Source organism: Macaca mulatta, chromosome 20, assembly GCF_049350105.2.
Source record: "Macaca mulatta isolate MMU2019108-1 chromosome 20, T2T-MMU8v2.0, whole genome shotgun sequence".
NCBI lineage: Eukaryota > Metazoa > Chordata > Mammalia > Primates > Cercopithecidae > Macaca > Macaca mulatta.
The window spans coordinates 84,742,511-84,768,880 of record NC_133425.1 but is presented as its reverse complement, the minus strand read 5'-3'; the positions used below and the strand labels follow the sequence as shown (position 1 = coordinate 84,768,880).

General features: G+C 54.1%; 1 protein-coding gene across 42 annotated transcripts in view; it reads left to right on the top strand.

Annotated features, from left to right (window-relative positions):
• Positions 1–26,370, top strand: part of ANKRD11 (ankyrin repeat domain containing 11) — a 235,407-nt gene that overhangs the window by 157,841 nt on the left and 51,196 nt on the right. For 26 of the 42 annotated variants that reach the window (XM_077986784.1, XM_077986774.1, XM_077986798.1 and 23 more), the window contains one exon: positions 22,465–22,607. In XM_077986784.1, the coding sequence (XP_077842910.1) occupies positions 22,521–22,607 (87 nt within the window). In that variant the 5' untranslated portion in view covers positions 22,465–22,520. Of the gene's footprint in view, positions 1–6,592; positions 6,865–22,461; positions 22,608–26,370 lie in introns of all 42 variants that reach the window. The other 16 variants (XM_077986785.1, XM_077986776.1, XM_077986790.1 and 13 more) reach the window with 2 other exon arrangements.

Below are 26,370 nucleotides of genomic sequence, written 5' to 3'. Positions count from 1 at the left end.
CCAGTGTGCTGTCTGTGGACGCACACCCCCCTCTAGGTCTGATGATGATCTTGGAGGTGTGGGCAGTCGTGTTTGTGTGTGCATTTTGTGGCTGCTCCCCAGTACCTGCTCCCAGCCAGGCACTCGGTCTGGCTCTGTTGATGTGGCTCTTGCATCAACCCCTCAAGTCTTGAGTAGCCCACAAAGACAGTGGCTCTGAGCTCCAGAGGTATCCCGGACAAGTGGCCGGAGGCCTGGGTTCTGTGGATTACATGGCAGAAAACTGTGTGGCTGAAAACTGGATCAGCAAATTAACAGTTAAAGCTTTTTCAAACCAACTGGCAGGAATAGTATCTAAGGTTTCCTGTGATGTTGGCCATCACTTCTTAATTTAGAAACTCTAATAAAAGACCTATCTCAGAGAGTCACAGGGCATATTGAAGCATGTTGCATGGTCGTGTTTGCGGCAGATGCCTCAGCACAGGCAGGGTCTGGCCAGCCAGCTACCGGCCTATGGGGATCCTGCCCTGCGTTTCTCCTAGCCCTTTAGAAGCACCGGCTGTAGGGGAAACTCACAGGTACTCTCTGGGTCAAACCATAAAACAAGCTTGTGAGAACCCACACTGGGGCCTCTCATGGTCACACACTGGGGCCTCTCACGGTCAGTGATGCCTTGGTCCTTGTTGGTCCTTGCTGTTTGCAGGCCCTGGGCGCCCGTGTGCTATGTCCTGGGGGCTCAGCTGAGGTGCAGAGACAGACTTGTCATCTTACATCAGCTTGTGTGTGTGACGGGGCTTTGCAAACCAAAGGTTCCCTGCCAACACGACACCACTTGCTGTTCTGCTACAGGGTCCTGAGGCGGCACGCACAGGCTTTTATCGGAGTGGTGCAGCGTTCATAGCGAGAGCACCTGTCCTCACCCACTGCGCACTGCGTGCTGGGGGGAGCCCGCTCACCTGGAGCCCAGGACGGCAGAGACCCCTGAATGCAGAGGCCTCGAGCTGCTCCCATGCTTCCGGGACTGTGGGACGCACGGATGCCCTGGTGTGGATTTGTTCCTGTGCTGGAAGGAACCGGAGCCCTCTGTGCGGCATCCCCTGCCTCGGGGTGCACTGGCCTCTTCCGGGTGGTGTAAGGCTGTCACCCAGGTCCGGCCCCGCATCTCTGAGCCAGGACGACGGGGAAGGCACGCACTGAGCTCACTTCCTGTGCTTTCCACAGTGCCCCCACAGGCCGGACACGGGGCATCAGGGTGTGTCCTGGTTAGTTATCTGGGGAAGTGGTCAGCAATCAATTTTAGTCATTTTTTATTGTTCTTTGAGCTACAACGTCCGTGCAGGAAATGGCACACATCTTAGATACACATATGATAGAGCTCATGTCACGTGTGCCTGTGGGATCTCCCAGTGAAAGGACAGGACTCCTGGACCTCCCTCCACCCCACTTCTTGAGTGTCTGCCTGGCCCCTAGCACCACGGGGCCCTCATGCATGCAGAAGCCCGCGGCAAACACACTCGTGTCTGCTCTTTGAATCCAGTGTGCTGTCTGGACACCTGGGCCCCGTGTGTCGGGGGCCGCCTGGACTCATTTGCTCTTCTGCTCTGGACATTTGGGCTTTGTGCAGTTCGAGGGTGTTTTGCACAAGTGAGTATGGGATGACGTAGTTGGCGGCCTGTGCTGCTCGTCCCTGGGGCGTGCCTGGGATGTTGCTCCTGGGCTGTGGCCCCTCATGGAGCGTGGCTGAGCCTGTGCTGGGCTCTGCTTTTTCTGGGTCAGGGTCTGGCCTACCCGCCTGGCTGCTTCTCACGGCCCCACGGCATGCCGCATGCCGGCTGCCCACATGGGTGGGGTGTTTTCTCGTCACTTTGCCAGCCTGGGGTTGGAAGTGGTGGGACATTCCCCCTTTGTGAGAGGAAGCAAAGCAGTGGAGGAAGAGAGGACTCCTCAGAGAATGGCAGGCTCGGAGGGGCAAGAAGAGGTGGACCTGGGCCGGGCGCGGTGGCTCACGCCTGTCATCCCAGCACTTTGGGAGGCTGAGGCGGGCAGATCACGAGGTCAAGAGATCGAGACCATCCTGGCTAACATGGTGAAACCCTGTCTCTACTAAAAATACAAAAAAAATTAGCCGGGCGTGGTGGCGGCACCTGTAGTCCCAGCTACTTGGGAGGCTGAGGCAGGAGAATGGCATGAACCCAGGGGGGCAGAGCTTGCAGTGAGCCGAGATGGCGCCGCTCACTCCAGCCTGGGCAACAGAGCCAGACTCCGTCTCAAAAAAAAAAAAAAAAAAAAAAAAAAGAGGCGGCCCCACTGAGAACCTGAGAGGAGGTTGTTTCCATTCAGTCTTGGGTTCCCTCACGTGTCACCAGCTTCAGAAACTTGGCCGTGTTGGCAGCGTGCGGAGTACACTCCCCGTCAGCAGGGATCGTGCAGGCCGTTGATGAGGCTGGGCCGGGCGTCAGACATTGTCCAGCGCCCGCAGCCTGGAAACGGTGTTTTTTCTTTTCTCTTTTCTCTTTTCTTTTTCTTCTTTTCTTTTCTTTCTTTTTTTGTTTTTTTGTTTTGTTTTTTTGTTTTTTAAAGACAATGTCTCACTCTGTTGCCCAGGCTGCAAGCCTGGCTTTTTTTTTTTTTTTTTTTTTTTTTTTTTTTTTTTAAGAGACAGGGTTTCATCCAGGCTGGTCTTGAATTCCTGGGCTCAAGTGATCCACCCACCTCAGCCTCCCAAAGTGCTTGTTTTACAGGCGTGAGCCACTGCACCTGGCCTTATTTCTGTATTTTATAGATCGAGAAACTTAGATATATCTGACCACCAGTTGAGGGCTCTTAACGAGTTAGGCCAGCACTTGAATTGTCCTGACTGCTGCTAGTGGCGAGAAAAGTGGTTTAGCTCTCTGTTCACAGCACACGCTCACATACGGGAACATAGCTCTCTGTTCACAGCACACGCTCACATACGGGAACATAGCTCTCTGTTCACAGCACACGCTCACATACGGGAACATAGCTCTCTGTTCACAGCACACGCTCACATACGGGAACATAGCTCTCTGTTCACAGCACACGCTCACATACGGGAACATAGCTCTCTGTTCACAGCACACGCTCACATACGGGAACATAGCTCTCTGTTCACAGCACACGCTCACATACGGGAACATAGCTCTCTGTTCACAGCACACGCTCACATACGGGAACATAGCTCTCTGTTCACAGCACACGCTCACATACGGGAACATAGCTCTCTGTTCACAGCACACGCTCACATACGGGAACATAGCTCTCTGTTCACAGCACACGCTCACATACGGGAACATAGCTCTCTGTTCACAGCACACGCTCACATACGGGAACATAGCTCTCTGTTCACAGCACACGCTCACATACGGGAACATAGCTCTCTGTTCACAGCACACGCTCACATACGGGAACATAGCTCTCTGTTCACAGCACACGCTCACATACGGGAACATAGCTCTCTGTTCACAGCACACGCTCACATACGGGAACATAGCTCTCTGTTCACAGCACACGCTCACATACGAGAACGTGCTCACAGAATACTGCTGGCTCTTTCCACGATGGTGTGTGCAGTGCCCCTGATATCTTCTGTTCTGTGTTGTTTCCCTTCCACAAAATGGCTTTATTCATAATTGCCAAAACTTGGAAGCAGCCAAGATGTCCTGTAGCGGGTGAATGGATCAGTCAACCAAGGTCCATCCAGACAACGGAATATTACAAGGCCATAGAAACAAATGAGTTGCCAGGCCTGAGAAGACAGGCCTGAGTGAAAGCAGCCTGTCTCTAAGGACTACACGCTGTAGAGGTCCGACTCTGACATCCAGGAAAGGGCAGAACTGTGCAGACAGCACAAAGATCAGCAATGCCAGGGGCTGGGGAGAGGGAGGGACGGAGGGATGTGGAGCAGCAGCACGAGGGACCTGGGGCAGTGAAACTGCTCTGTATGATACCACAACGGTGGGTCCACGTCAGGATACGTTCATCCAACCATAGACTGCACAGCACCAGGTGGACCCTGAGGTCGTGTGGCCTGTGGGTGATGATGCTGTGTCCAGGGGGTCGCGGCTGTAACAAACGGCCGCTCTCGTGGGGATGCTGAGCCCCGGGGTGCAGGGGAACCCTCTGTACTTTCTGCTCAATTTTACTGTGAACCTAAAGCTGCTTTAAAAAATAAAATACTTTTTATTTTCAATGGCTGTATAACATGCTAAAATGATTCTGGAATTGACCTTAGGCATGACCCAAAAGTTGGGATGCAGTGTTGCATCCTTGTGCTAGAGTTCCCAGAGCATTGTTGAGCTTGGGCACTGAATCCAGTGACCTCAGACCAGGGGCAGGTGCCTCTGCATGCCCCACAGGGGACCCTTGTTCCCTGGGGGTTCCCTGTCGCTCTGGGGGACCACATGTCAAATCCCCTGTGTGCGCGGGATGGGAAAGTGGCTGAGAAGCCTGGGGCAGCCCCTCTGTTCTGTTGCAGCTCTTGTTTCTTGAGTTTGTGATTACGCTCTCAACTGTGGACCCTTGCATTAAAAAACAAAGCAGCCCTGAGGAGTAATAAAAAAATATGAGCATAAAGGAAAGAAGTGGATGTTTCTAAGTGAATTGCTTTCTTTCTCAGTTGTACCAGGATAACCTCCTTAGAGGTGTGGAGGGTGAAACTAGGGAGATCAGGGCAGCGAGGCACTTTGCTCAAAGAGGGCAGTGCAGACCAGGCTCCAGGGAGAGCCCTGCCTGGTCTATCAGCGCCTCTCTCCTTGTGTTTGTCCTCTGCTTTTTTCTGAAGCCATTACAGTGATGATAACTGGATTTAGATAGTGCTTTACTGTTTACCAAGTACTTTTTCATTTAATCCCCACAAAATCCTTTAAGAGAATGTGTTCTCCTCATTTGGTAGAGGAAGTTGGTGAGAATCAGTCAGCGAATGAGGCTCAGTTTTCTTGCATTTGTCTTGGCCTGCGGGTGTCATTTCTCCCCCAGGCTGCTCGTTCCTCCCCAGCTGCAGGTGCAGGTGGTGCCAGTGTGGAAGGATGTGTGGAGCTGAAAGGCATCTCTGCCCTCCGGGACGTGGGGGGCTCGGTGTTTCCTTCTGAATAGGTGCAGCCCGCCGGAGATGTTTGGGCCATCCCAGGACTTCACGGAACTGAAGAGCACTCACCAGGTGTTTCTCATGAGTTGGGTTTTGAGTTTTTTGTCTGTTGCAGTGTTTATAGTCTGCTTCTAAAATGGTCCTTTATTATGAGGATTCTTTAAGACATAAGGAAGTCATTTCTTTGACACATTCTGCAGCTTCTGGCATTTTGTCTTTTAAGATTATTATCTTTTTTTATATGTATCTAGAGATGGGATCTTGCCGTGTTACCCAGTCTGGTCTCAAACTCCTGGGCTCAAATGATCCCTTCCACCTCAACCTCCCAGAGTTCTGGGATTACAGGCATGAGTCACCGCACCCTACTGAGTTTTTAAATTTTTATGGGATGTTTTGTATGCCCGTCTTGAGAGAGAGTGTGGTGAACACAGTGGTGATGACGGTTCCCAGCATGTGGGGCCCACATGCAGGAGCCATCCCAGCCCGTTACCAGAACCAAACCCGAGACCACACCATCACGTCCGTCGAAAACATTCAAAACCATCGCCATATCTTACAGTAAGGCTAGGCGTGGTGGCTTACGCCTATAGCCCCAATATTTTGGGAGGCTGAGGCAGGAGGATCCCTTGAACCCAGAGTTTGATTGTTTTATTACGCTCCAGCCTGGGAGACGGAGGCGACCCTGTATCTAAATATATACCTATAAAATCTCTGTCTCGCTGAATCGGTGGGTGCCTTGAACTTCCTCAGCGGCACCACACACCCAGCGGTACCAAAAGGCTGTGTCCTAAATGTGCCATTTGCAGAACTGGTTTCCAAACAGGGTCTACACACTAAGATTCTTTGATGTCTTTTAAGTCTTTAATCTGTAAATTCTCCCTTTGTCCTTTTTTCTGGGATTTTTCGCTGTTTGTCAGAGATCGGGGTCTTTGTCCCATAGAGTTGTTCTGTCCATGAGGTATGTGATGTGAATTGTGCATCTAATTTTACATTTTCTATTAGCCTCATTATAGAGTAAAAAGAAACAAATGAAGTCAATATTAAGAATGTATTTCATCAGGCTGGGCACAGTGGCTCACGCCTGTAATCCTAGCACTTTGGGAAGCCAAGGCAGGCAGATCACCTGAGGTCAGGAGTTCGAGACCAGCCTGGCCAACATGGCGAAACCCCATCTCTACTAAAAATACAAAAATTAGCCGGACGTGGTGACACGCGCCTATAATCCCAGCTACTCTGGAGGCTGAGACAGGAGAATCGCTTGAACCCGGCAGGCAGACATTGCAGTGAGTGGCACCACTGCACTCCAATCTGGGCGACAGAGTGAGACTCCGTCTCAAAAAAAAAAGGAAGGTTTTTTTGCTTATAATATTTTTCAAAATTTTAATTTTTGTCCTTAGGGCATATGGCACTAACTAGAACTGTACAGTCAAATTACCAGGTTTTAATCAGAAGCCACTGGTGGAACAGTTTAAAGAATGTCCACAGAATCTTTGGTCTTCCTCCCTTCAGAAGTGGAGCGCCATTCTCTGCTCTCGAGTGTGGGCTGGACATTGTAACTCACCCAGGACGAACAGGATGAGGTGGAAGTGAAGCCGTGGAACTTCTGATACGAGAGGTGCCGCGGCTTCCTCCGTGCCACCCCATCAGTCACTGCACTGCGGAAGCCCGCTGCCGTGTCACGAGGACCCTCACGCAGCCCCACGGACTGTCCACGCATCTGCAGCCGTGTCTGTGCACCAAGGCCTTTGGACCTTCTGCCAGAGCCAGCAGCAGCCCTCCCGGTGTGTGGTGTGCGCGCGGCGGCCTGGGAAGCAGCCCCTCCGTCTCCACTAGCACCTGACTCCCATCCGGAGCCGGGTCCCCCAGCCTTCCGCCCACCCAGAAGCTGTGGTGTCAGGAATGTGTCTGCTGTGGTGTTGGCTACATGTCATTGTTGACAAATGCTTTCTGTGTCCTGCCCCTGACCGGACACACGGCTCAGTGTATTGCTTCCTCTTCGTTTTTGAAGTTTTAGAGATGGCTTTTTGTATTTTTATATTGAATGCTTTAAATCCTTAAAATGTTTAATGTCAGTGAAATATATTTAAATCATTTTAAACATTATTAAAATGTTTATATTTAATGTGAATACTTAAGCTTTTATGTTTTTACATTTTATTTTATTTTATTATTTTATTTTTGAGACAAGGTCTCACTCTTGTCTGTCACCCAGACTGGAGTGCAGTGGTGTGATCTCGGTTTACTGCAGCCTCTGCCTCCCAGTGCCTCAGCCTCCTGAGTAGCTGGGATTACAGGCACGCAGCACCAAGCCCGGCTGATTTTTTGTATTTTTAGTAGAGATGGGATTTCACCGTGTTGGCCAGGCTGGTTTCGAACTCCTGACCTCAAGTGATCTGCCTGCCTCAGCCTCCCAGACTGCTGGGATTCACTGCACCCAGCCTCATTTTATTTTTAGGGTTTAAAATGATGTAAAATGCATGATTCCAAAGCCAAATACACAAAACAAGGTTCATGAAGGAAATGAAAGGGAGATTTTACCTCCTGCCTCATGCTGTTTTCTACTTTATTCCTTCTGAAGGGAGCTTTCACCTCCTGCTTCACGCTGTTTTTTACTTTATTCCTTCTGTCTTTCTATGGGAATTAAATTTCTTTTCTGTTACTAGTTAATTTTTTAACAGCTTTATTGAATTACAATTGTAAACTTCACCCATTTTAAATGTACAGTTCAGCGGGTTTTGGGAAATGTATACTGGTGGGGAAACACCACCACATAAAAGTATAGAGTATTTCCATCACCCATGGGAGTTTCCTTATACCCCTTGTTTGTGTTTTTTCCCGCCTTTTTTCCTTTTTTCTGTGAAATCGTTATAGACTCACAGGAAGTTGCAAAAATAGCAGCATCCCTTGTGCCCTTCCCCACCTTCCCCCAGTGGCTGGGAACATGACCCTGGAAGACAGGGTGACTGCCCTGCACACTTGATCCAGATCCTCCTGTCTTGTCCTGGATGCCGGGTCCTAGAGCCTCCTTGACAGCCACGGCAGACATGAGCCCTCCTCATGGAGTCCTCACCTGTTGTCCCCTGGTTCCTGGAGGAAGCTGTGGGAGTGGAGTCCACAGGGAGTGACCTGCACGATGGGCTTTGTGTACTCAGTCAGCAGGGGCCTGTGCTCCTGGGTGTATCCATAGCCCTCGCTTCTGCTGCTGAGGGGACGCCGTGGTGTGAACGAAACCCAGTTTGGAGGACACTGTTGAAGAGTTTTCCCTGTTGGCTGTTGTCAATAAAAGTTCTATGAACATTGTCCACAGGTCTTCATGTGCACATGAAGGTTCCGTTTTCTCAGGTAAATGTCCTGGGGTGCAGTTGTTGAGGGGGTAGCAAGCGCACACTTAGGTTCGGAAGGCGGACTTGCTGTTCTCCAGAGCAGCAGCGCCACTTCCCCTTCCCACAGCAAGCGAGAGGGTTCCAGCGTTTCTGCATCCTCTCCGGCATCCTCGAGTAGTTTGTATTTTAGCCATTTGGACAGGTGTGCAGTAATATCTCACTGCGGTTCTAAGGTGCATTTCCCTAACAGCTTAGGATGTCGAGCGTCTTCGTGGCTTGTCCTCCTCTGAATGTCTGTGTCTTTTCTCTTATTTTCTAATTCGTGTTTGTTGTTTGATATTTATTTCTTCTACATACAAGCCTAGTATCTGACTTGTGATTTGCAGATATTTTCCCCTGTCTGCAGTTGGTCTTTTCACTTTTTAAACTCGATCTTTCGAAGAGCAAAAGTTTTTAATTTTGTCGAGGTAGTTTATCAGTTCTTTTCTTTTATGGATTGTGCTTTTGGTGCCATGTCTAACAACTCTTGGCCCTAGGTCCTAAAGATTTTCTCCTGTTTTTTCCTAAAATCTGTATAGGTTTTTCTAGTTTTGTTCCATTTGAACCTAAGCATTTTATTTTTATTTGGAGCACCCGTAAATGGTGCTGTGTCTTTATTTCTTGTTTTCATATGATTATTGCTAGCATGCAGAAATAGAATGGTACTGTCTTTATTTCTTGTTTTCATATGATTATTGCTAGCATGCAGAAATAGAATGGTACTGTCTTTATTTCTTGTTTTCATATGATCGTTGCTAGCATGCAGAAATAGGATGGTACTGTCTTTATTTCTTGTTTTCATATGATTATTGCTAGCATGCAGAAATAGAATGGTACTGTCTTTATTTCTTGTTTTCATATGATCGTTGCTAGCATGCAGAAATAGGATGGTACCGTGTCTTTATTTCTTGTTTTCATATGATCGTTGCTAGCATGCAGAAATAGGATGGTACCGTGTCTTTATTTCTTGTTTTCATGATTATTGCAGAAATAGGATGGGTGTTTGTGTGTTGATCTTGATTCTGTGTCCTTGCTGAACTCTATTAAATAAAGTTTCTTGGAATTTTTGATAGATTCCTTGTGATTTTCGACATGGACACTTACGCCGTCTTCAGAGAGAGACAGTTTTATTCCATTTCTTCCTTTCCACCCTGTATGTTATTCCGTCTGCAGCCCTCAGCACGTCACTCTTGATCATGTCCGCCTTGAGCTCTTGGTAGATGGCCTTTATCGTGTTGGATGTTTCTTCTTTTTTTTTTCTTTTTTTTTTTTTTTTTTGAGACGGAGTCTCGCTCTGCGGCCCAGGCTGGAGTGCAGTGGCCGGATCTCAGCTCACTGCAAGCTCCGCCTCCCGGGTTTACGCCATTCTCCTGCCTCAGCCTCCCGAGTAGCTGGGACTACAGGCACCCGCCACCTCGCCCGGCTAATTTTTTGTATTTTTTAGTAGAGACGGGGTTTCACCATGTTAGCCAGGATGGTCTCGATCTCCTGACCTTGTGATCCGCCCGTCTCGGCCTCCCAAAGTGCTGGGATTACAGGCGTGAGCCACCGCGCCCGGCCCGTGTTGGATGTTTCTCCACACTCCTGTTTGCTAGGAATTTTTATCATGAGTTCTGAATTTTATCAAGTGATTTTCTGCACCAGTTGTGATGATGTTTCTTCTTTAGCTTGCTGGCATGGTGGGTAACACTGATTGCTGGTCGAGCTAGCCTTACGTATTTTACTGTTAACAGAAGCGTAGGTATTCCTCTGCATTTCCAAGTAGACTTCTTGCTGCACCCGCTTTTCTCTGCGTCTCCACCTGGCCATGTGTCTGCGGAACCTCGTTCGTCCTGTGAACCCCACGGGCAGATGTGCCCGGATGCCACCAGCAGCCCCTGGCGAGTGGCATTGTGTTCAGCCCCTTTCTTAGGAGATGCTGCAGGGCACTGCTCTGGGCCAAGCACCTTTTCATGCCCTGGTTGTGTTTTTTTGGTTTGGGGTTTGGGTTTTTTTCACACAGGGTTTCGCTCTGTCACCCAGGTTGGAGTGCAGTGGTGCGATCTCAGCTCACTGCAGCCTCGACCTCCTGGGCACAAGGGGTCTTCCCGCCTCAGGCTCCCAAGGAGCTGGGATTACAGGTGTGTGCCACCTCGACTGGCTAATTTTTTAATATTTTTGTAAAGATGAGGTTTCCCTACATTGCCCGAGTCTCAAACTCGTGGGCCCAAATGAACCCCCTGCCTTGGCCTCCTAAGTAGCTGGAACCGCAGGGATGAGCCACCGTGCCTGGCCCTTTTGGTGTAATTTGGGAGCTGGTTGCTGGGTGGGGTGCACCTCATGCTGCAGGGTCGGCGGTGGGGTGGCTGCGTCCCCTTCTGCTGGCCGTCCTCCTCTGCGTTCCCAGCAGCGGGGCGTGACACCCCTGACCTTTCTAACCTTCCTCTTCCCTGCGTGTTTCTCTCTGCTGGTCACTTCCGTGTGTTTATTTCCACACTCCAAGCCTGAGAGGATATCTGCTGAGTCACCCTCCATCTGCCGTCCCTGCCTTATGGCCATGATTCTTTTTAGCTGTGCAATTGTACCTTTAACACACACGCCTACATTTCTTTGTTTTCATCACGTTTAGTTTGTATCTTGGTGCCTTCTGTGTAAAAGGAGCATTTTCCTTGCTCCTCTTCCCCTCCGTCTTCACAGAGCTGTGTGTGTCTCCTCGGTAGGCTCCAGGCTCCCTGTTGCATTCTGCAGTGGGTGCCCTGCAGCATGTGTCAGGCATGACTAGGCCTGCCCGACGTGGCAGGAAGCCTCAAGCTGCCCCCTCATCATGCTCGTGCCCCTGAGGGTCCCAGTAGGGCCTAGCAGGGCGATGGGGCCCTCCTTCCTCTAGGAGGCCAGGACCCCTGAGAACAGGTCCTGCAGCAAAAGGTCAGTGACAACTCTGAGGCCTTGCAAGGACATAGTGTGGCCTTTATGTCTGTCACCTTCTGAAACACTGCTTCAGCTGAAATGCAGCACAACACCCAAACGTCCGCACAGTAAAAATGTACAACTCAGCAGACGACAAAGCAAATGCCTCTGCAGCCTTCACTTAGAACCCCTGTTTCACCCTCACTTCCAATTCCATCCACCAAGCAGCCATTTTCCATGCTTCGATGATGTCTTGTCTACTGAGTATGAATCCCTAAGTACTGTAGTTGCTATGTTCAGAAATTTATGTAAATGTATCATGTATTTTGTCCCCAACATTATTTGTGTGTGTGTGTGTGTGAGAGAGAGAGAGAGAGAGAGAGAGAGAGGAGAGGGATGGGGAGAGGGGAGAGGGATAGGGGAGAGGGGAGAGGGTCTGGCTCCGATGCCCAGGCTAGAGTACAGTGGCATGATCTTGGCTCACAGCAGCCTCGACCTCCTGGGCTCAAGTGATCCTCCTGCCTCAGCCTTCCTGGTAGCTGAGACTGCCAGCGTGCACCACAGCACCCAGCTAATTTTTAAATTTTTCGTAGAGACAGGGTTCTTCAACATTATTTGTGAGATTGACTTACGTTGTGATGTTTTCGCTTCCTCTGCTGTGTAGTGTTCCATCCTCGCATCGTAGTGACACGCTGCAAACCCCACTGCTGTGAAGCATTTTGCACGTGTCTCTCGTGTGTGTGCGCCTGCCTTTCTTTTGGACGTGTGTGTCCAGAATGGCATTGCTGGGCTATAGGGCACACTTGTGTTCATTGTGAGTAGAGATTTCCAGATGCGTGAGTTGGCCCTGATGAGAATGGACCAGTTTGCTTTGCTCCACCTCTTCACCAGTACTTGAATGTATGAGTCAGGGTTCTCTAGAGGGACAGCACTAATAGGATAGATGTATACATGGAGGGGAGTTTATTGGGAGTATTGAATCACCGATCACGAGGTGAAGTCCCACAATAGGCCATCTGCAAGCTGAGGAGCCTGGAAGCTAGTCTGAGTCCCAAAACCTCAAAAGTAGGGAAGCAACAGCCACAGCCTTCAGTCTGTGGCTGAAGACCTGAGAGCCCCTGGGAAACCACTGGTGTAGGCCCCAGAGCCCAAAAGCTGAAGCACCTGGAGTCTGATGTTTGAGGGCAGGAAGTATCCAGCATGGGAGAAAGATGGAGGCTGGAAGACTCAGCCAATCCGGTCCTTCCATGTTCCTCTGCCTGCTTTACTCTAGCCGTGCTGGCAGCTGATGAGATGGTGCCCACCCAGATGGAGGGGAGGGTCTGCCTCTCCCTGTCCACTGACTCAAATGTGAATCTCCTTTGGCAGCTCCCTCAAGACGCTCCCAGGAACAGTACTTCACATCCTTTAGTCCAGTCAAGTTGACACTCAGTAGTAACCCTTACACTTACGTTGGTTTTAGTTTGCGTTTTCTTGATGACTTAACAAAGCTGAGAACTTTGCGCCCACTTGCCGCCCTCCTGGCTTTTTCTCTCTTCTGTGAGGCACCACGTCGCCCCACCTCCTGTGTCCACGCTCCTGTCGGGTGGTCCGTGTTTCTGGAGCAAGGGGCCTCTGTTATGTTCCACAGCCTAGTGACCAAGCATGTGTGTGAGGGGCCAAAGCAGAGGCCAGAGATGCTGAACGCCCTCTTGGTGCTTCTGCCCACCCTGTGATAACAGAAAATGTAAGTGGAAAACGGGGCTGCAGTAGAAAGCCTGTGTGCCTTGGAGCACAGAGGGTGGGGAGCACTTCGGGAGGCCGAGGTGGGCAGATCATGAGGTCAAGAGACGGAGACCATCCTGGCCAACATGGTGAAACCCATCTCTACCAAAAATATAAAAATTAGCCGGGCACACTGGGGATTTGGTTTGAACCTGTGAGTTTTGGGGTTTGGGGGGGGCTGACACAAACATTCAGACCATAGCAAAGAGATTCTACCCCTTGGTTTGTGGTACCCGCCTGGCCTTGGCCAGTGTGGCTTATGGGGTGAGAGGGAGGACACCCATGTTAGGAGCCCTTTCCCCAAAGTGATAGCTGGAACCCCACAGTTGATGTGGCCCTGAGGAGGAGAAGCAGGAGGAGGAGGGGAGTTGGTGTGGCCCTGAGGAGGAGAAGCAGGAGGAGGAGGAGAGTTGGTGTGGCCCTGAGGAGGAGAAGCAGGAGGAGGAGAGTTGGTGTGGCCCTGAGGAGGAGAAGCAGGAGGAGGAGGGGAGTTGGTGTGGCCCTGAGGAGGAGAAGCAGGAGGAGGAGGGGAGTTGGTGTGGCCCTGAGGAGGAGAAGCAGGAGGAGGAGGAGAGTTGGTGTGGCCCTGAGGAGGAGAAGCAGGAGGAGGGGAGTTGGTGTGGCCCTGAGGAGGAGAAGCAGGAGGAGGAGGAGAGTTGGTGTGGCCCTGAGGAGGAGAAGCAGGAGGAGGAGGGGAGTTGGTGTGGCCCTGAGGAGGAGAAGCAGGAGGAGGGGAGTTGGTGTGGCCCTGAGGAGGAGAAGCAGGAGGAGGAGGGGAGTTGGTGTGGCCCTGAGGAGGAGAAGCAGGAGGAGGAGGGGAGTTGGTGTGGCCCTGAGGAGGAGAAGCAGGAGGAGGGGAGTTGGTGTGGCCCTGAGGAGGAGAAGCAGGAGGAGGGGAGTTGGTGTGGCCCTGAGGAGGAGAAGCAGGAGGAGGAGGGGAGTTGGTGTGGCCCTGAGGAGGAGAAGCAGGAGGAGGAGGGGAGTTGGTGTGGCCCTGAGGAGGAGAAGCAGGAGGAGGAGGGGAGTTGGTGTGGCCCTGAGGAGGAGAAGCAGGAGGAGGAGGGGAGTTGGTGTGGCCCTGAGGAGGAGAAGCAGGAGGAGGGGAGTTGGTGTGGCCCTGAGGAGGAGAAGCAGGAGGAGGAGGGGAGTTGGTGTGGCCCTGAGGAGGAGAAGCAGGAGGAGGAGGGGAGTTGGTGTGGCCCTGAGGAGGAGAAGCAGGAGGAGGGGAGTTGGTGTGGCCCTGAGGAGGAGAAGCAGGAGGAGGAGGGGAGTTGGTGTGGCCCTGAGGAGGAGAAGCAGGAGGAGGGGAGTTGGTGTGGCCCTGAGGAGGAGAAGCAGGAGGAGGAGGGGAGTTGGTGTGGCCCTGAGGAGGAGAAGCAGGAGGAGGGGAGTTGGTGTGGCCCTGAGGAGGAGAAGCAGGAGGAGGAGGGGAGTTGGTGTGGCCCTGAGGAGGAGAAGCAGGAGGAGGAGGGGAGTTGGTGTGGCCCTGAGGAGGAGAAGCAGGAGGAGGGGAGTTGGTGTGGCCCTGAGGAGGAGAAGCAGGAGGAGGGGAGTTGGTGTGGCCCTGAGGAGGAGAAGCAGGAGGAGGAGGAGAGTTGGTGTGGCCCTGAGGAGGAGAAGCAGGAGGAGGGGAGTTGGTGTGGCCCTGAGGAGGAGAAGCAGGAGGAGGAGGAGAGTTGGTGTGGCCCTGAGGAGGAGAAGCAGGAGGAGGGGAGTTGGTGTGGCCCTGAGGAGGAGAAGCAGGAGGAGGAGGAGAGTTGGTGTGGCCCTGAGGAGGAGAAGCAGGAGGAGGGGAGTTGGTGTGGCCCTGAGGAGGAGAAGCAGGAGGAGGAGGAGAGTTGGTGTGGCCCTGAGGAGGAGAAGCAGGAGGAGGGGAGTTGGTGTGGCCCTGAGGAGGAGAAGCAGGAGGAGGAGGGGAGTTGGTGTGGCCCTGAGGAGGAGAAGCAGGAGGAGGGGAGTTGGTGTGGCCCTGAGGAGGAGAAGCAGGAGGAGGAGAGTTGGTGTGGCCCTGAGGAGGAGAAGCAGGAGGAGGGGAGTTGGTGTGGCCCTGAGGAGGAGAAGCAGGAGGAGGAGGGGAGTTGGTGTGGCCCTGAGGAGGAGAAGCAGGAGGAGGGGAGTTGGTGTGGCCCTGAGGAGGAGAAGCAGGAGGAGGAGAGTTGGTGTGGCCCTGAGGAGGAGAAGCAGGAGGAGGGGAGTTGGTGTGGCCCTGAGGAGGAGAAGCAGGAGGAGGAGGGGAGTTGGTGTGGCCCTGAGGAGGAGAAGCAGGAGGAGGAGGGGAGTTGGTGTGGCCCTGAGGAGGAGAAGCAGGAGGAGGAGGGGAGTTGGTGTGGCCCTGAGGAGGAGAAGCAGGAGGAGGAGGGGAGTTGGTGTGGCCCTGAGGAGGAAGGAGAGTTGGACTCTTGGGGAGGGCTCTTCAGAACGTGCAGGGGTGTGTGGAGGCTGGACAGACACAGAGACGCTCATGTAGACTGTCAGGCGGTGCCTGGGAGGGCCTCTGTCCCTTGGCTCAGCCCCTGCCCACAGTTCTGCCCCTGCCCTGGGCTCTGCCCCTCTGCCCTCGGCTCTGCCCCCTGCCCTCGGCTCTGCCCCCCTGCCCTTGGCTGTGACCCCTGCCCTCGGCTCTGCCCCCCTGCCCTTGGCTGTGACCCCTGCCCTCGGCTCTGCCCCCCTGCCCTTGGCTGTGACCCCTGCCCTCGGCTCTGCCCCCTGCCCTCGGCTCTGCCCCCTGCCCTCGGCTCTGCCCCCCTGCCCTTGGCTGTGACCCCTGCCCTCGGCTCTGCCCCCTGCCCTCGGCTCAGCCCCTGCCCTCGGCTGCTCTCCCCTTGCCCACTGAGATGGTGAGAGGTGAGAGGCCAGTGGTGCTTCTCTTCCACACCCGGGGTGGCCACAGTGCTGTGGGTCATGGGGTACGTCACTCAAGGGCTTTGCACACAGTAGGCCTGCAAGGTATGCAGCTCTTTTTCCTTTTCTCATTTTGTTCTTTTCTCTGCTCAGTCGGTTGGCGTCTTCTCTCCCTCTGAGGTGTGCACAGGGCACCGCTCCTGATGCAGCCCCTGGAGAACGCGCTCCTCCCTTTCCCTAGAGTGCATGACAGCCCGCAGGGCTCGGCTGGAAAAGGCAGGGGTTGCTGTAAAGCATCCTTCAGACACCAGCCTGGGAATCATGGCGAAAGCCAGCTGCACAGAAAATACAAAAATTAGCCAGGCATGGTGCTACGGGCCTGTACTCCCAGCTACTTGGGAGACTCAAGTGGGAGGATAGCTTGTGCCCACGAGGAGGAGGCTGCAGTGAGCTGTGATCACACCGTTGTACTCCAGCCTGGGCAACACAGCCAGACCTTGTCTCAAACAAACATACAAAAGAACTCTTCAGATAAAGATAAGGTATCTGGAGCATGGCCGTGTGCTGCAGGCGGGCCAGGCCTGATCACCATGCGGGGTTGTGCCCAGGGCCAAGGTGGGAGCAAGCCCCTGGTGCCACATAGGACTGCTGCTTCCAGCTATTCCTCACTCCCCTTTTCCCACCCTCCCCAGTATCCCCCTCAAGGCAAACAGGCCTTTGGTGTTTGATCCTCTCAATCACGAGTGTGTTCCTGTCTTTGGAATTGGAGCTGGGATTGAAGGTTCTTGGAGAGCTTCCTTTGAAGGGCTTCCCTCGCCTTTTTCACCTGGCTGCTGACTTCCCTGTCTTCCTCCTCCTGGGCCTCTGAGGCCACGTGCCTGCGTGAGGGGAGGAGCTGAATCACATCCCTTCTCAGGGGCTTTGGGCACCATTTGATATGTAAACGTTTGGTCATTCATTACACAAGCTAGTGGTTGGTGGAGTTGTTCACTTACATAAGGAGAGGAGCATTTGCCCAGGACGTACGTAAGCCCTGTTCTATCAATATACTGTGGAAGACAAATCTGAATTTGAAGTGTTCTCTTTCTCTCTGGGAGTCTTTGGAGGGTAATGTCACATCTGTTCAGGGAGAGAGACTTACCCAGGTGGAAGGGGGCTTGGTGTTTTAATACAAATTACAGCGAACCCTTGAACAACACAGGGGTTGAGGGCGCCAGCCTCCCGTGCAGTTGAAAACTTGCGTATAACTTTTAACTTTCCCCAAACTCAACTCACAGCCTTCTGTTGACCAGAGCCTTCCTGACCACATAAAGCCAGTCACGCACATTTTGTATGTTACGTGTGTTCTACTCTTACCGTTAGGGTAAAGCAAGCTAGAGACGCAAAAAGACTAAGATCACGAGGAGAAAATAGACTTAAGCCTCGCGCAGCAGCAGCGCGTGAATGGCTTTCGTCATCCTCGTTTTCACATTGAGGAGGCTGAAGAGGAAAAGTAGAGATGGGTCTTGCGGTCTCAGGAGAGGCAGGGGTGGAAGAAAATCTGGTGTAAGTGAACCCACGCAGCGCAGACCCAGAGCCCGGTTGTGCAAGGGCAGCTCTACTCACATTCCATCCCTTTATTGAAGGGGAAGTGCAAACCCAAAGAAGTCTTTTTTTTTCTGTGAGTTTTCAGAATGAATTGTGTCATTACAAGTTTTTTCTGGTGCAGTCCTTCTCAGATGTTAGTGTGCAGAACAGAACATGATTAAAGTGCAGGTTTGGGTTCAGAAGGCCTGCGAGGACCTGTGAATCTCCATGGTCCACGGACTCCCTGGTGATGCCAAGGCCTCTGGCAAGGAGTGCTCCTGGGTAGGAGCTCCATAGCTCCCCGCTCCCCACCCCGCCCCACAGCCTCCTCCCCCGGCCCTGCAGGAGTCCTGCTCGCCGCACAGGTGTCTCAGGGTCGTCCTGGCCCAGCTCCAATCTTAGAAGCCTGGGAGAGGCAGCTCCGCGTTCCCCACAAGTGGCTGCTCTTCACTTGTCAGCTGAAGAGACCAGATAGGCTGAAATTCCTGGGGTTTTGCTAAACTGACCTTGCAGTAGTCAGTGTAACCCCTTCTGTGTCAGGCTTGGTCCTGGTGCAGCCCCTTCTGTGTCAGGCTTGGTCCCGGAGGAAGGCCCTTTGGTGCTCGCTGCGTCTCCTGTGGAGTGGAGGGAATGGCAGTCGGGTTCCTATGGGTGCGGAGGGGGAGGGCGCGGTGCCTGGATGGTTTAGGCGAAGACTCTGTGCTTGCTGGCGCGTGGTGGGTGCTGGGAAACCTGCCCTGTGCTTTCCCTGGGCCGGTCTTGACAGCATCTCTCACCCCTGAGTGCTCTCGAAGCCACCTTCAGGGAGGAGCAGGGCATCGTTGTTCCTGTCATGTCTGTGGAAGGATTGTCTTTCGAGCCCCACTGCAGGGGAGGTGGAGCCCCTCTGGGCCGCAGGGCCTCCCGCAGCTTGGAGAGGACAGGGCAAGGACGGCTGTGCCCAGCATGCTGGGTCCCAGAGCTGGCCGCAGACACCGTCCACTCCGCTGGGCTGAGTTGTGTCTTTATTTTGGCACAGACGCGGGGCTGCCAGGTAATCGGCAAGTTCCCTGAGCCCACAGCGTTGGTGCTGTGGCTTCTGCCTCAGGGAGTGTGCCGGTGGCTCGTGTGGGGGACTCCTGCCACCCTGGACTGTCGGTGACCCTGGCAGTCCACGAAGCCGGGACTGTTGCTGTCAAGAGGTGAAGTAACAAGGAATGCGTGGACTGGGGCTGGTCAGGGCCGGGTGCTGGCTCTGCGTTTCCCTTCCTGTGAGGGAGTGGGCCCGGCCCCCCATGCTGCTGGCCACAGGGCGTGAGTCAGCCCTAGTGCCCCGAGGCGTGTTTCAGTCTCCTGCTGACTCAAGGGTCATGAGTTTAAAATAGACTTTGCCTGATAACTTGGAAATGAGGGAGATTTAGGCTGCACTTAGAATGAGTCTAGGCAGGGACAGCCAAGTCACCTTCCAGGGAAGAATCTCTCCCGGGAGGGAGACCTGCTGTGTGGTCAGCTGTGCGGCATCGTGATGAGAAGGCACAGGGGCCAGGCCCGGGCAGCAGCAGAACTGTCTAAAGAGGGGACTCTCAGCTTCTCGGACTGCTTTATGTGACAGCTCTGCCAGGGAGGCCCGGGGGCGTCGCCACAGCCCCCACCCTCAGACAACGCCCACGAGTCAGCAGAGCCTGTTGTCCTGACTCCTGAGTGCCGTGCAGCCCCTGGGAGAAGTCACTGGCACGGCTGAGTACGGTGCCTCGGCCCTCGACTGGCTCTGCCATTTCTTGGCAAGGGGCGAGGCTGACCAGCCCTGAGCCCGGTGGAGGGAACACAGGGCAGTGTGGGGGCCAGAGGTGCCAGAGGCATCACCAGGGTAACTTCTGGGAGGACTGGGATGGCCAGTTTTGGAAGAGAACAAAAGCAACTGGAGCCTCTGTCTTCATCTGGTCTCTCATTGGAAAAGACTCTAGAGTGGGCCGCGAGCTGCACGCCTGGTGCCTGCAGACGGGTCCTGGGAGGTGTAGGATGGTCTAGATGGCAGCTACATCCAAACCAGCTTCATCCACATCCACCCAGATGCTTCAGCAGCACATCTCAGCTGTCACCATGCCGATGACTGTGATGAGGGTGGTGGTTCATGGAGGGTGGGGGCTGGGGTTTCAGGGCCTCAAGCACATCGTTGCCATCGGTAACATGTAGCCAAGGCCAGGCGGGCATGAGGGTCCTGGAAGGGCAGCAACCTGGATGGTCTTAGCTGTCGTCATGCAGGTGGCTGGAGAAACCTCCAGAAAACACAGCGTCCACCTGGGACCACACTCCGAGCCCCTGGAGTGCTCACGGTGTTGCAGGCCGTGAAAAGTATTCTGCCTGGTGGGCGCCGCCCACTTCCTCTACCTCCTGAGTGGACTCGCAGATCCCTGGTCCGTCGGGGAAGGTGCCTGGGCATAGCACCAAGCTGGGGACATGGAGAGAATCGGGTGTTTCAGGAGTGAAGTGATAAGCCCCCACAGTGTGGGGCCCAGACGCCGTCCCTTCCTGACCACACCAGAGCTGTTGAGCGTGTCCATGGGCCACAGACTCACATTTGGGATCAGGACAGTGGACTGTACCAGGGTGAAGACCCCATTTATCCATCCTGAGCACAGGCAGTCTGGATTTTTTAAAACGTTACTTCGTGATAACCCTTAAACTTCTAAACATTACCACGGAGCTTCTAGACAGCCATACGTTTGAGCAGCCTTCCCTGAGTCAGGTGCTGAGATGCCAGTTCTCCAGGCTGAGACGTTCCAGCTTTGTGGTGGGAAACTGGAAGAGAATGTAAAATTCATAGGTTCAGGTAGAGGGAGAAAAAAATCTCTGGCCTCAGCCATCAGGGATGATAGATGGAAACACCTGCTCACCTGCACTGCGGGTGGAGGCGACAGGCAGTGAATACGTTGACCCGACCTGTCCCTCTCTCCAGAATAACTTTAGATGTGTTCTTGTGCCAGTTAAATACCAAGACAGCACTTTGTGGGATTTTATCATTTATTTTGGAAAGACAAAGCAGGCCGTGAGATGGTGTTGGAGGAGAAGCATCTTGTGGTCTCGCCCAAGCCTGCATCCAGGGGCAGGTGGCACACGGCCTAACCTTTAGCTGACAGGGTGGAGGTGGCAGAGGCTCGGAGTGGAGCTGCGGCTCACAGATGGGTCTGCACATCGTGTTTCAAAAGCCACACTTTGCATGAGTGAGATGGGTAAATACAGGGGGAGCAAGTTGCAGAAGCCGCTTCTCCCAGCACGGTCATGCACGGAGGTGCTGATGTGGCGAAAAGAGCGGAGACGCGTACGCAGTTCAGTTTGTATGAGATGTTTTCTTTTTTCTTTTTTTTTTTTTTTTTTTTTTTTGAGACGGAGTCTCACGCTGTTGCCCAGGCTGGAGTGCAGTGGCGCGATCTCGGCTCACTGCAAGCTCCGCCTCCCGGGTTCACGCCATTCTCCTGCCTCAGCCTCCTGAGTAGCTGGAACTACAGGCGCCCGCCACCGCGCCCGGCTAATTTTTTGTATTTTTAGTAGAGACGGGGTTTCACCGTGGTCTCGATCTCCTGACCTTGTGATCCGCCCGCCTCGGCCTCCCAAAGTGCTGGGATTACAGGCTTGAGCCACCGCGCCCGGCCTTGTATGAGATGTTTTCTAACTGACGATGTGGTGAGGACGTGACGGGAGGACAGTGGCTTTGGGCATGGGGGCGTAGGTGTGTCCCCCATTCCTCTTGTGAGTGCACCTGGGAGGCCTGACTGTGATGGTGAACAAACCTGGAAGGCCTGCAGGCAGGGAGGAGGCCCGTGCTCTAAAAGGGTCCGTGCCAGGTGTGGCGTGGTGAAGTTGGTGCCGCCACAGAAGAGACCAGGATGAGGCTGGGAAGGAGGAAGTGCGCTGGCACTGCGTGTCCTAGAGGGGCCGCCTCAACTACGGGGGCCGGGAGTCGGAAGCAGGGGCTCGGGGAAGGCCTCCCCCAACTGCCTGTTGGGTTTTCTGCAGGAAGAGTGTGACGGGGCAGAGCGAGTAGTTTGGGAGTGGCTACTTTGGAAAGTTCTTGCAGGCTTTGTGCTGTAGGCGTGCTTTCTAGTTTCCTTTACCTGGCTTTGCACTGGTTTCAGGGTTTCAGGCTGGGCCTGGCCTGGGTGTGGAGTTGGGTAAGAATGTGATTGGGTTGCATGGGAGCCCTTGACTGTCTACGAATTTGCCAGCCCTGAGAGGGGCAGTCTCTCCCTGGCCAGAAACTTCTTAAGATGCCAAAATTTCCTAAAATAAAACATGATTAATAAATACAAATAAAACATGATTTATACAGTATGTGTCCTCAGATTTCCTGGGAAACCCAGGAGCTGGAGCCTGAGGCCCAGGGGGGCGTCTGCTTCCATGGGCGAGGAGTTGGGACCTCGGAGCTGCCGGGACTCCCTCAGAGACACCCCTGGCCCACCAAGTTAGGAACTGGGTGTGCAGAAAGCATAGGCCTGGTGGGGACAGGAGCTCCTTCCCAGGTGGTGAGTGGACTGTGAGGCTGAGGCTGTGGACGTGACCTGCCAGACCTGAGGGCTGGGTACTGCACTGCGTGTCGTGACCTTGCCTGTGCTGCGGGGAAGGGACTGCCTTGTGGCGCCTGACCGTTCTGGGTGCATTCTGTACCAGGCGGGACCCAGGATCCAGGTGCTGCTGGCTGCCACCCAGAGCACAGCCACACCCTAGACCATGTGTCCCTTTCTGCCACCACGAAGTGCTTGACCCTTCTCTGTCTCCTTCCTGCTCAAAGCTGCCATTCCTGTTGCTGGCGACCCCTTCATGGGATGCGCATCCTGAGGAGTCCCTTCCTGGGCCTGGGCCTGGCCCTGGCCCCAGCCCTGATCAGAACAGCTGCCTGCCTTGACCAGTCGCTGAGTCTGTGTGAGAGTGGATGAGTTGGTGCTGCCTCTGCGTTCAGTGACTTGTGCGTTTTCTCTTTTGAAGCAGACGGTTGATGATGAAGGGCCGGCCGTGTAAATGAAGATCGGGTGAGGAGCAGGACGATGCCCAAGGGCGGGTGCCCTAAAGCACCACAGCAGGAAGAGCTTCCCCTCAGCAGCGACATGGTGGAGAAGCAGACTGGGAAAAAGGTAATGCTGCCCGTCACCCCTGTGCCCCCCCCCCCACCCCTGTGCCCCCCACCCCTGTGTGCTCACCCACCCACATGGGGATGAGGTGGGAATGGGGTGCTGCCCGCACGTGGCCTGTTCTCCGCCCTCCGGCCCTTTCTTTGCGCCTCTGTCTGCAGGCAGCACCTCAGTGTGGCTGCACGTTCTACCCCCAGAAATCCAGGATTTCTGTCCTGGCGTCCGTAAGGCCTGTCAGGTATTCGGGTATCCTGACTGCAAGCACTGCTGGGGCATGTTACTTCCAACTGTGGTTTATTCCAAATGTGAACAGGAAAGTGGGATGTAAATCTAAACCCCTGCATTTTATTTGTGTGCGGTTAATGCTGATTCCTGGGGTGCAGACTTCCTGCCTTCCAGTGTGGGGGGTGATGCAGTTTCCTGGGGTACAAGCTTCCTGTCCTGCAGTGTTGGCAGGTGCTGCTGGGTTCTGGGGTGTTAGGAAGTGCAGACTTCCTGTCCTGCAGTATTGGCAGGTGCTGCTGGGTTCTGAGGTGTTAGGAAGTACTTCCTGTCCTGCAGTGTGGGGGAAGACGCCGAGTTCTAGGGTGTGCCCAGCGAATGTGAACTTGGACAGATCCGGGGTCAAGTTCAGGCTTTGCCATGTGTTATCTTTGTGACCGTCAACAAGTCAGGAGTCTCCTGAGTCAGCTTCCTGTCTCTGCAGCAGGCACAGGAGTGTCTGGTGGAGTGAATGGTGAGGCAGGGCCATGCTGTGCAGGATGCGTGTCAACTCCTGCCATCCTGCCGCCGTCGTCCTTTGATCCTCGTGCCTCCTTGCTCCTCCTGACTGCTTGGCCTGTGTGGCAGGCTGTTCATCTGTAACCTGTCTGACCCTCAGTGGTCCCTGGTGGGCAGGGTCCCCTCACCGTGTTCCTGGTTGCCAGTTGCTCTGGGCCACCTTCTGGTCCCCAGGTCACTACCTGTGAGGCCTCTCGCTGCTGCCTGTGCTGCTGCGCTGCGGCCTCTCTGCTCACGTTGTGGGTTTGGTGTGAGCTCGGCAGGGATTCCACATGGGAACATAACCAGCAAAACTGCCTTCCTCTCAGCAACTACATGGTGGCGATTCAGGTCACTTCTTTTTGGTGAATTGTGAAGCATGTTGTGAACCCGGACATGTGCGGGTGCTGAACGACAGCAGCTCCGAGACGCTTGATGTCCGGGCAGTGTCCAGGCGTCTGCTCCCACTTGCTCAGTCCCGAGCTCTGGTGCCGTGTGCAGGGCCGGGTGGGTACCATGGCTTGCGGCCACCAGTGAAGGATGAGCTGAAGCCAGTGTTTGGCCAGCACCACACTGCCGAGCTCACACGCGGGGACGCACCTGTCTGTGAAGCCTGTGGAGAGTCTGGGTTTGGCAGTTGAGGTGGGCGTGTCCTGCTGAGCTCCTGAGGAGGTGGGTGTCAGGGTGCCGATGTGCACCTTCAGCGGTGAGACAGAAAGGCGCAAGGGCAGGTCACGCTTCCTGGTGGTTCCTGCTCTTCTGTGGCTAAGTGCTCAGAGCGCTGGGACAGCTTTATGTTGCCGCCCTGGCCTCATCTTCCTCATCTTGTGGGGTTGGGTCCTGGGACTCAGCATTCACAGGGAGCAGCCCAGCTCTGCAAGGGTGCAGAATACTGTGCACACGGCCCAGGCCTCGCTGCCGTCCTCTCGAGCTCCTGCCACTACCACCAAGCTTCGGTTTCGGCGTGCTCCATGCCTCCAGTGAGCACTGTCTCCCAAAGAGGTGGTGGATGGTGTGGTTTCACCCCGAGAGTGTGGAGGCGTGAACTGTGTATTTGGATCAGAACCCCGTCATGTTCACATGGGTGATGCGGGCACATGGGTGATGCGGGCACATGGGTGATGCGGGTGGGGTTCCCGGGACCTCAGAATGTCTGTGAAAGGATTTCTTGGCCTCTGCACCTGGGTTGTGCTCTGCGAACAGAGATGTTTGGGTTGTGCCCTCGAGAGTCTGATGCTGGAGTTTGGAGTGGCTGTGCGAACGGACCGCTGAGTGAACCGGGCCCGCGCTTCCTAGAGGACCCCAGCTCCGTGCCCGCAGGCTTTAGGGTCAGGGCGGTGGTGGTGGCCTGGGTAGGATGCAGAAGGCGTGTGAGCAAAGGAGAGCCTGGCACTGGCGTTGATGGTGAGGTGGCGACTGTCACTCCTGTTCTTCTCTGTACCTGGGCTGATGAAGATGAACAAGCAGTGGAGGGAGGAGGGAACTCTCCTGGCTCAGGTCTCAGAAATGCTGATTGAGGAGGTGGTTCTCTGAGCCGCTTGACACACCAGCAGGCTGGGCGTGGTGGAGCCCTCCGTCAGTGGACTTGCAGGGAAGGCCGTCCAGGCAGGGTAGCGTGAGACGAGAAAGGCCCGGAGAGCCACAGAGAGCAGGTCGTGTTGGCGCACGAGGCAGGGTATCGTGATTTGCAGACAGCCTCAGCCCTGACGCCTGCTCTCAGCTGCTTCGAGTTGTTCTCTTGCTTAAGGAGAAGAGAGACTTGATAAACTGATCCTCATGTTGTCGCTGGGAGCTCTGTTCACACATGTGCTGTGAGGGATGCGTGGATTTCACTCTGGGCTTTTCCAGTAAGGTAGCTGTGTTCTGGGTTCGGGGGTGTGTGTGTGTGTGTGTGTGTGTGTGTGTGTGTGTGTGTGTGTGTGTGTGTGTGTGTGTGTGTGTTGGGAGGGGTGGTTGACAGGGTCAGTGGTACAGTGTGTGTGTGTGTGTGTGTGTGTGTGTGTGTGTGTGTGTGTGTGTGTGTTGGGAGGGGTGGTTGACAGGGTCAGTGGTACAGTCTCAGCTCACTGCAACTTCTGCATCCCTCCACACCCCTCCACCCTGCCCCACCGCCGCAGGCTCAAGCAATCCTCCTACTTCAGCCTCCCTTGTAGCTGGGACCACAGGAGCATACCAGCACACCCTGCTAATTTTTGTATTTTTTGTAGAGATGAGGTCTCACCATGTTGCCTAGGCTGGTCTCAAACTTCTGAGCTCAAGTGATCCTTCAGCTTCGGCATCACAGGCAGGAGCTACCAGCCTGTCCTGTTGCGTTTGTTGGTTTGTTTCCAGCTACTCACAGTAAAGCCAGGCATTTTCCTCCTGCAGGCAGACAAATTTTAAATGCATTACAGGGAGTAGGGAGCTCTCAGGCCTAGTGGAGCTTTCTTAGCTTGAACAGTAGCTTGAAATAGAACGCCTGGGAAGACGCACTCCTGGTTGCAGCTGCTATTAGAAGAGGCTGTATTCCTTAGGGAGGAAGTGACCTCAGAGGGCCAGAACTCAGGTGCACACGTCTGACCTGCCTTCTCCTGGTACAGGCTGGAACGGTTTCTGCTCAGTTTTCTCCCAGAACTTCCCTTTTCTCCAGATACAGTTTTATGTTATCAAAAACAATGTATTTTTAGATTTTTCCAAAAGAATCGTGATCTCAGTGACATACACATGGAAGATGGAAACGGAGCCCATGACTCTGCAGTACATCCTGATGCCGTGCTGACCTGACAGCTTGTGCGTGTCCCTTGGGCTGCACCAGTGAGCGCAGTGGCAGGTGTGTCAGAGAAAGGGCCCCTCCTGGAGGCGGTTTCTCACCACTGCCTACCATGGACTCTCAGAACCACCAAGCTGCCTCAGGAAGAACCATCAGGTGTCTGCATCGTTGAGTGTGTTCTGATCCAAAGGTGTCCAGGGCCACGGAGAACAGTGTCACCCCCAGCCCCGTGGCACAGTCACCCTGTCTCACTGAGCT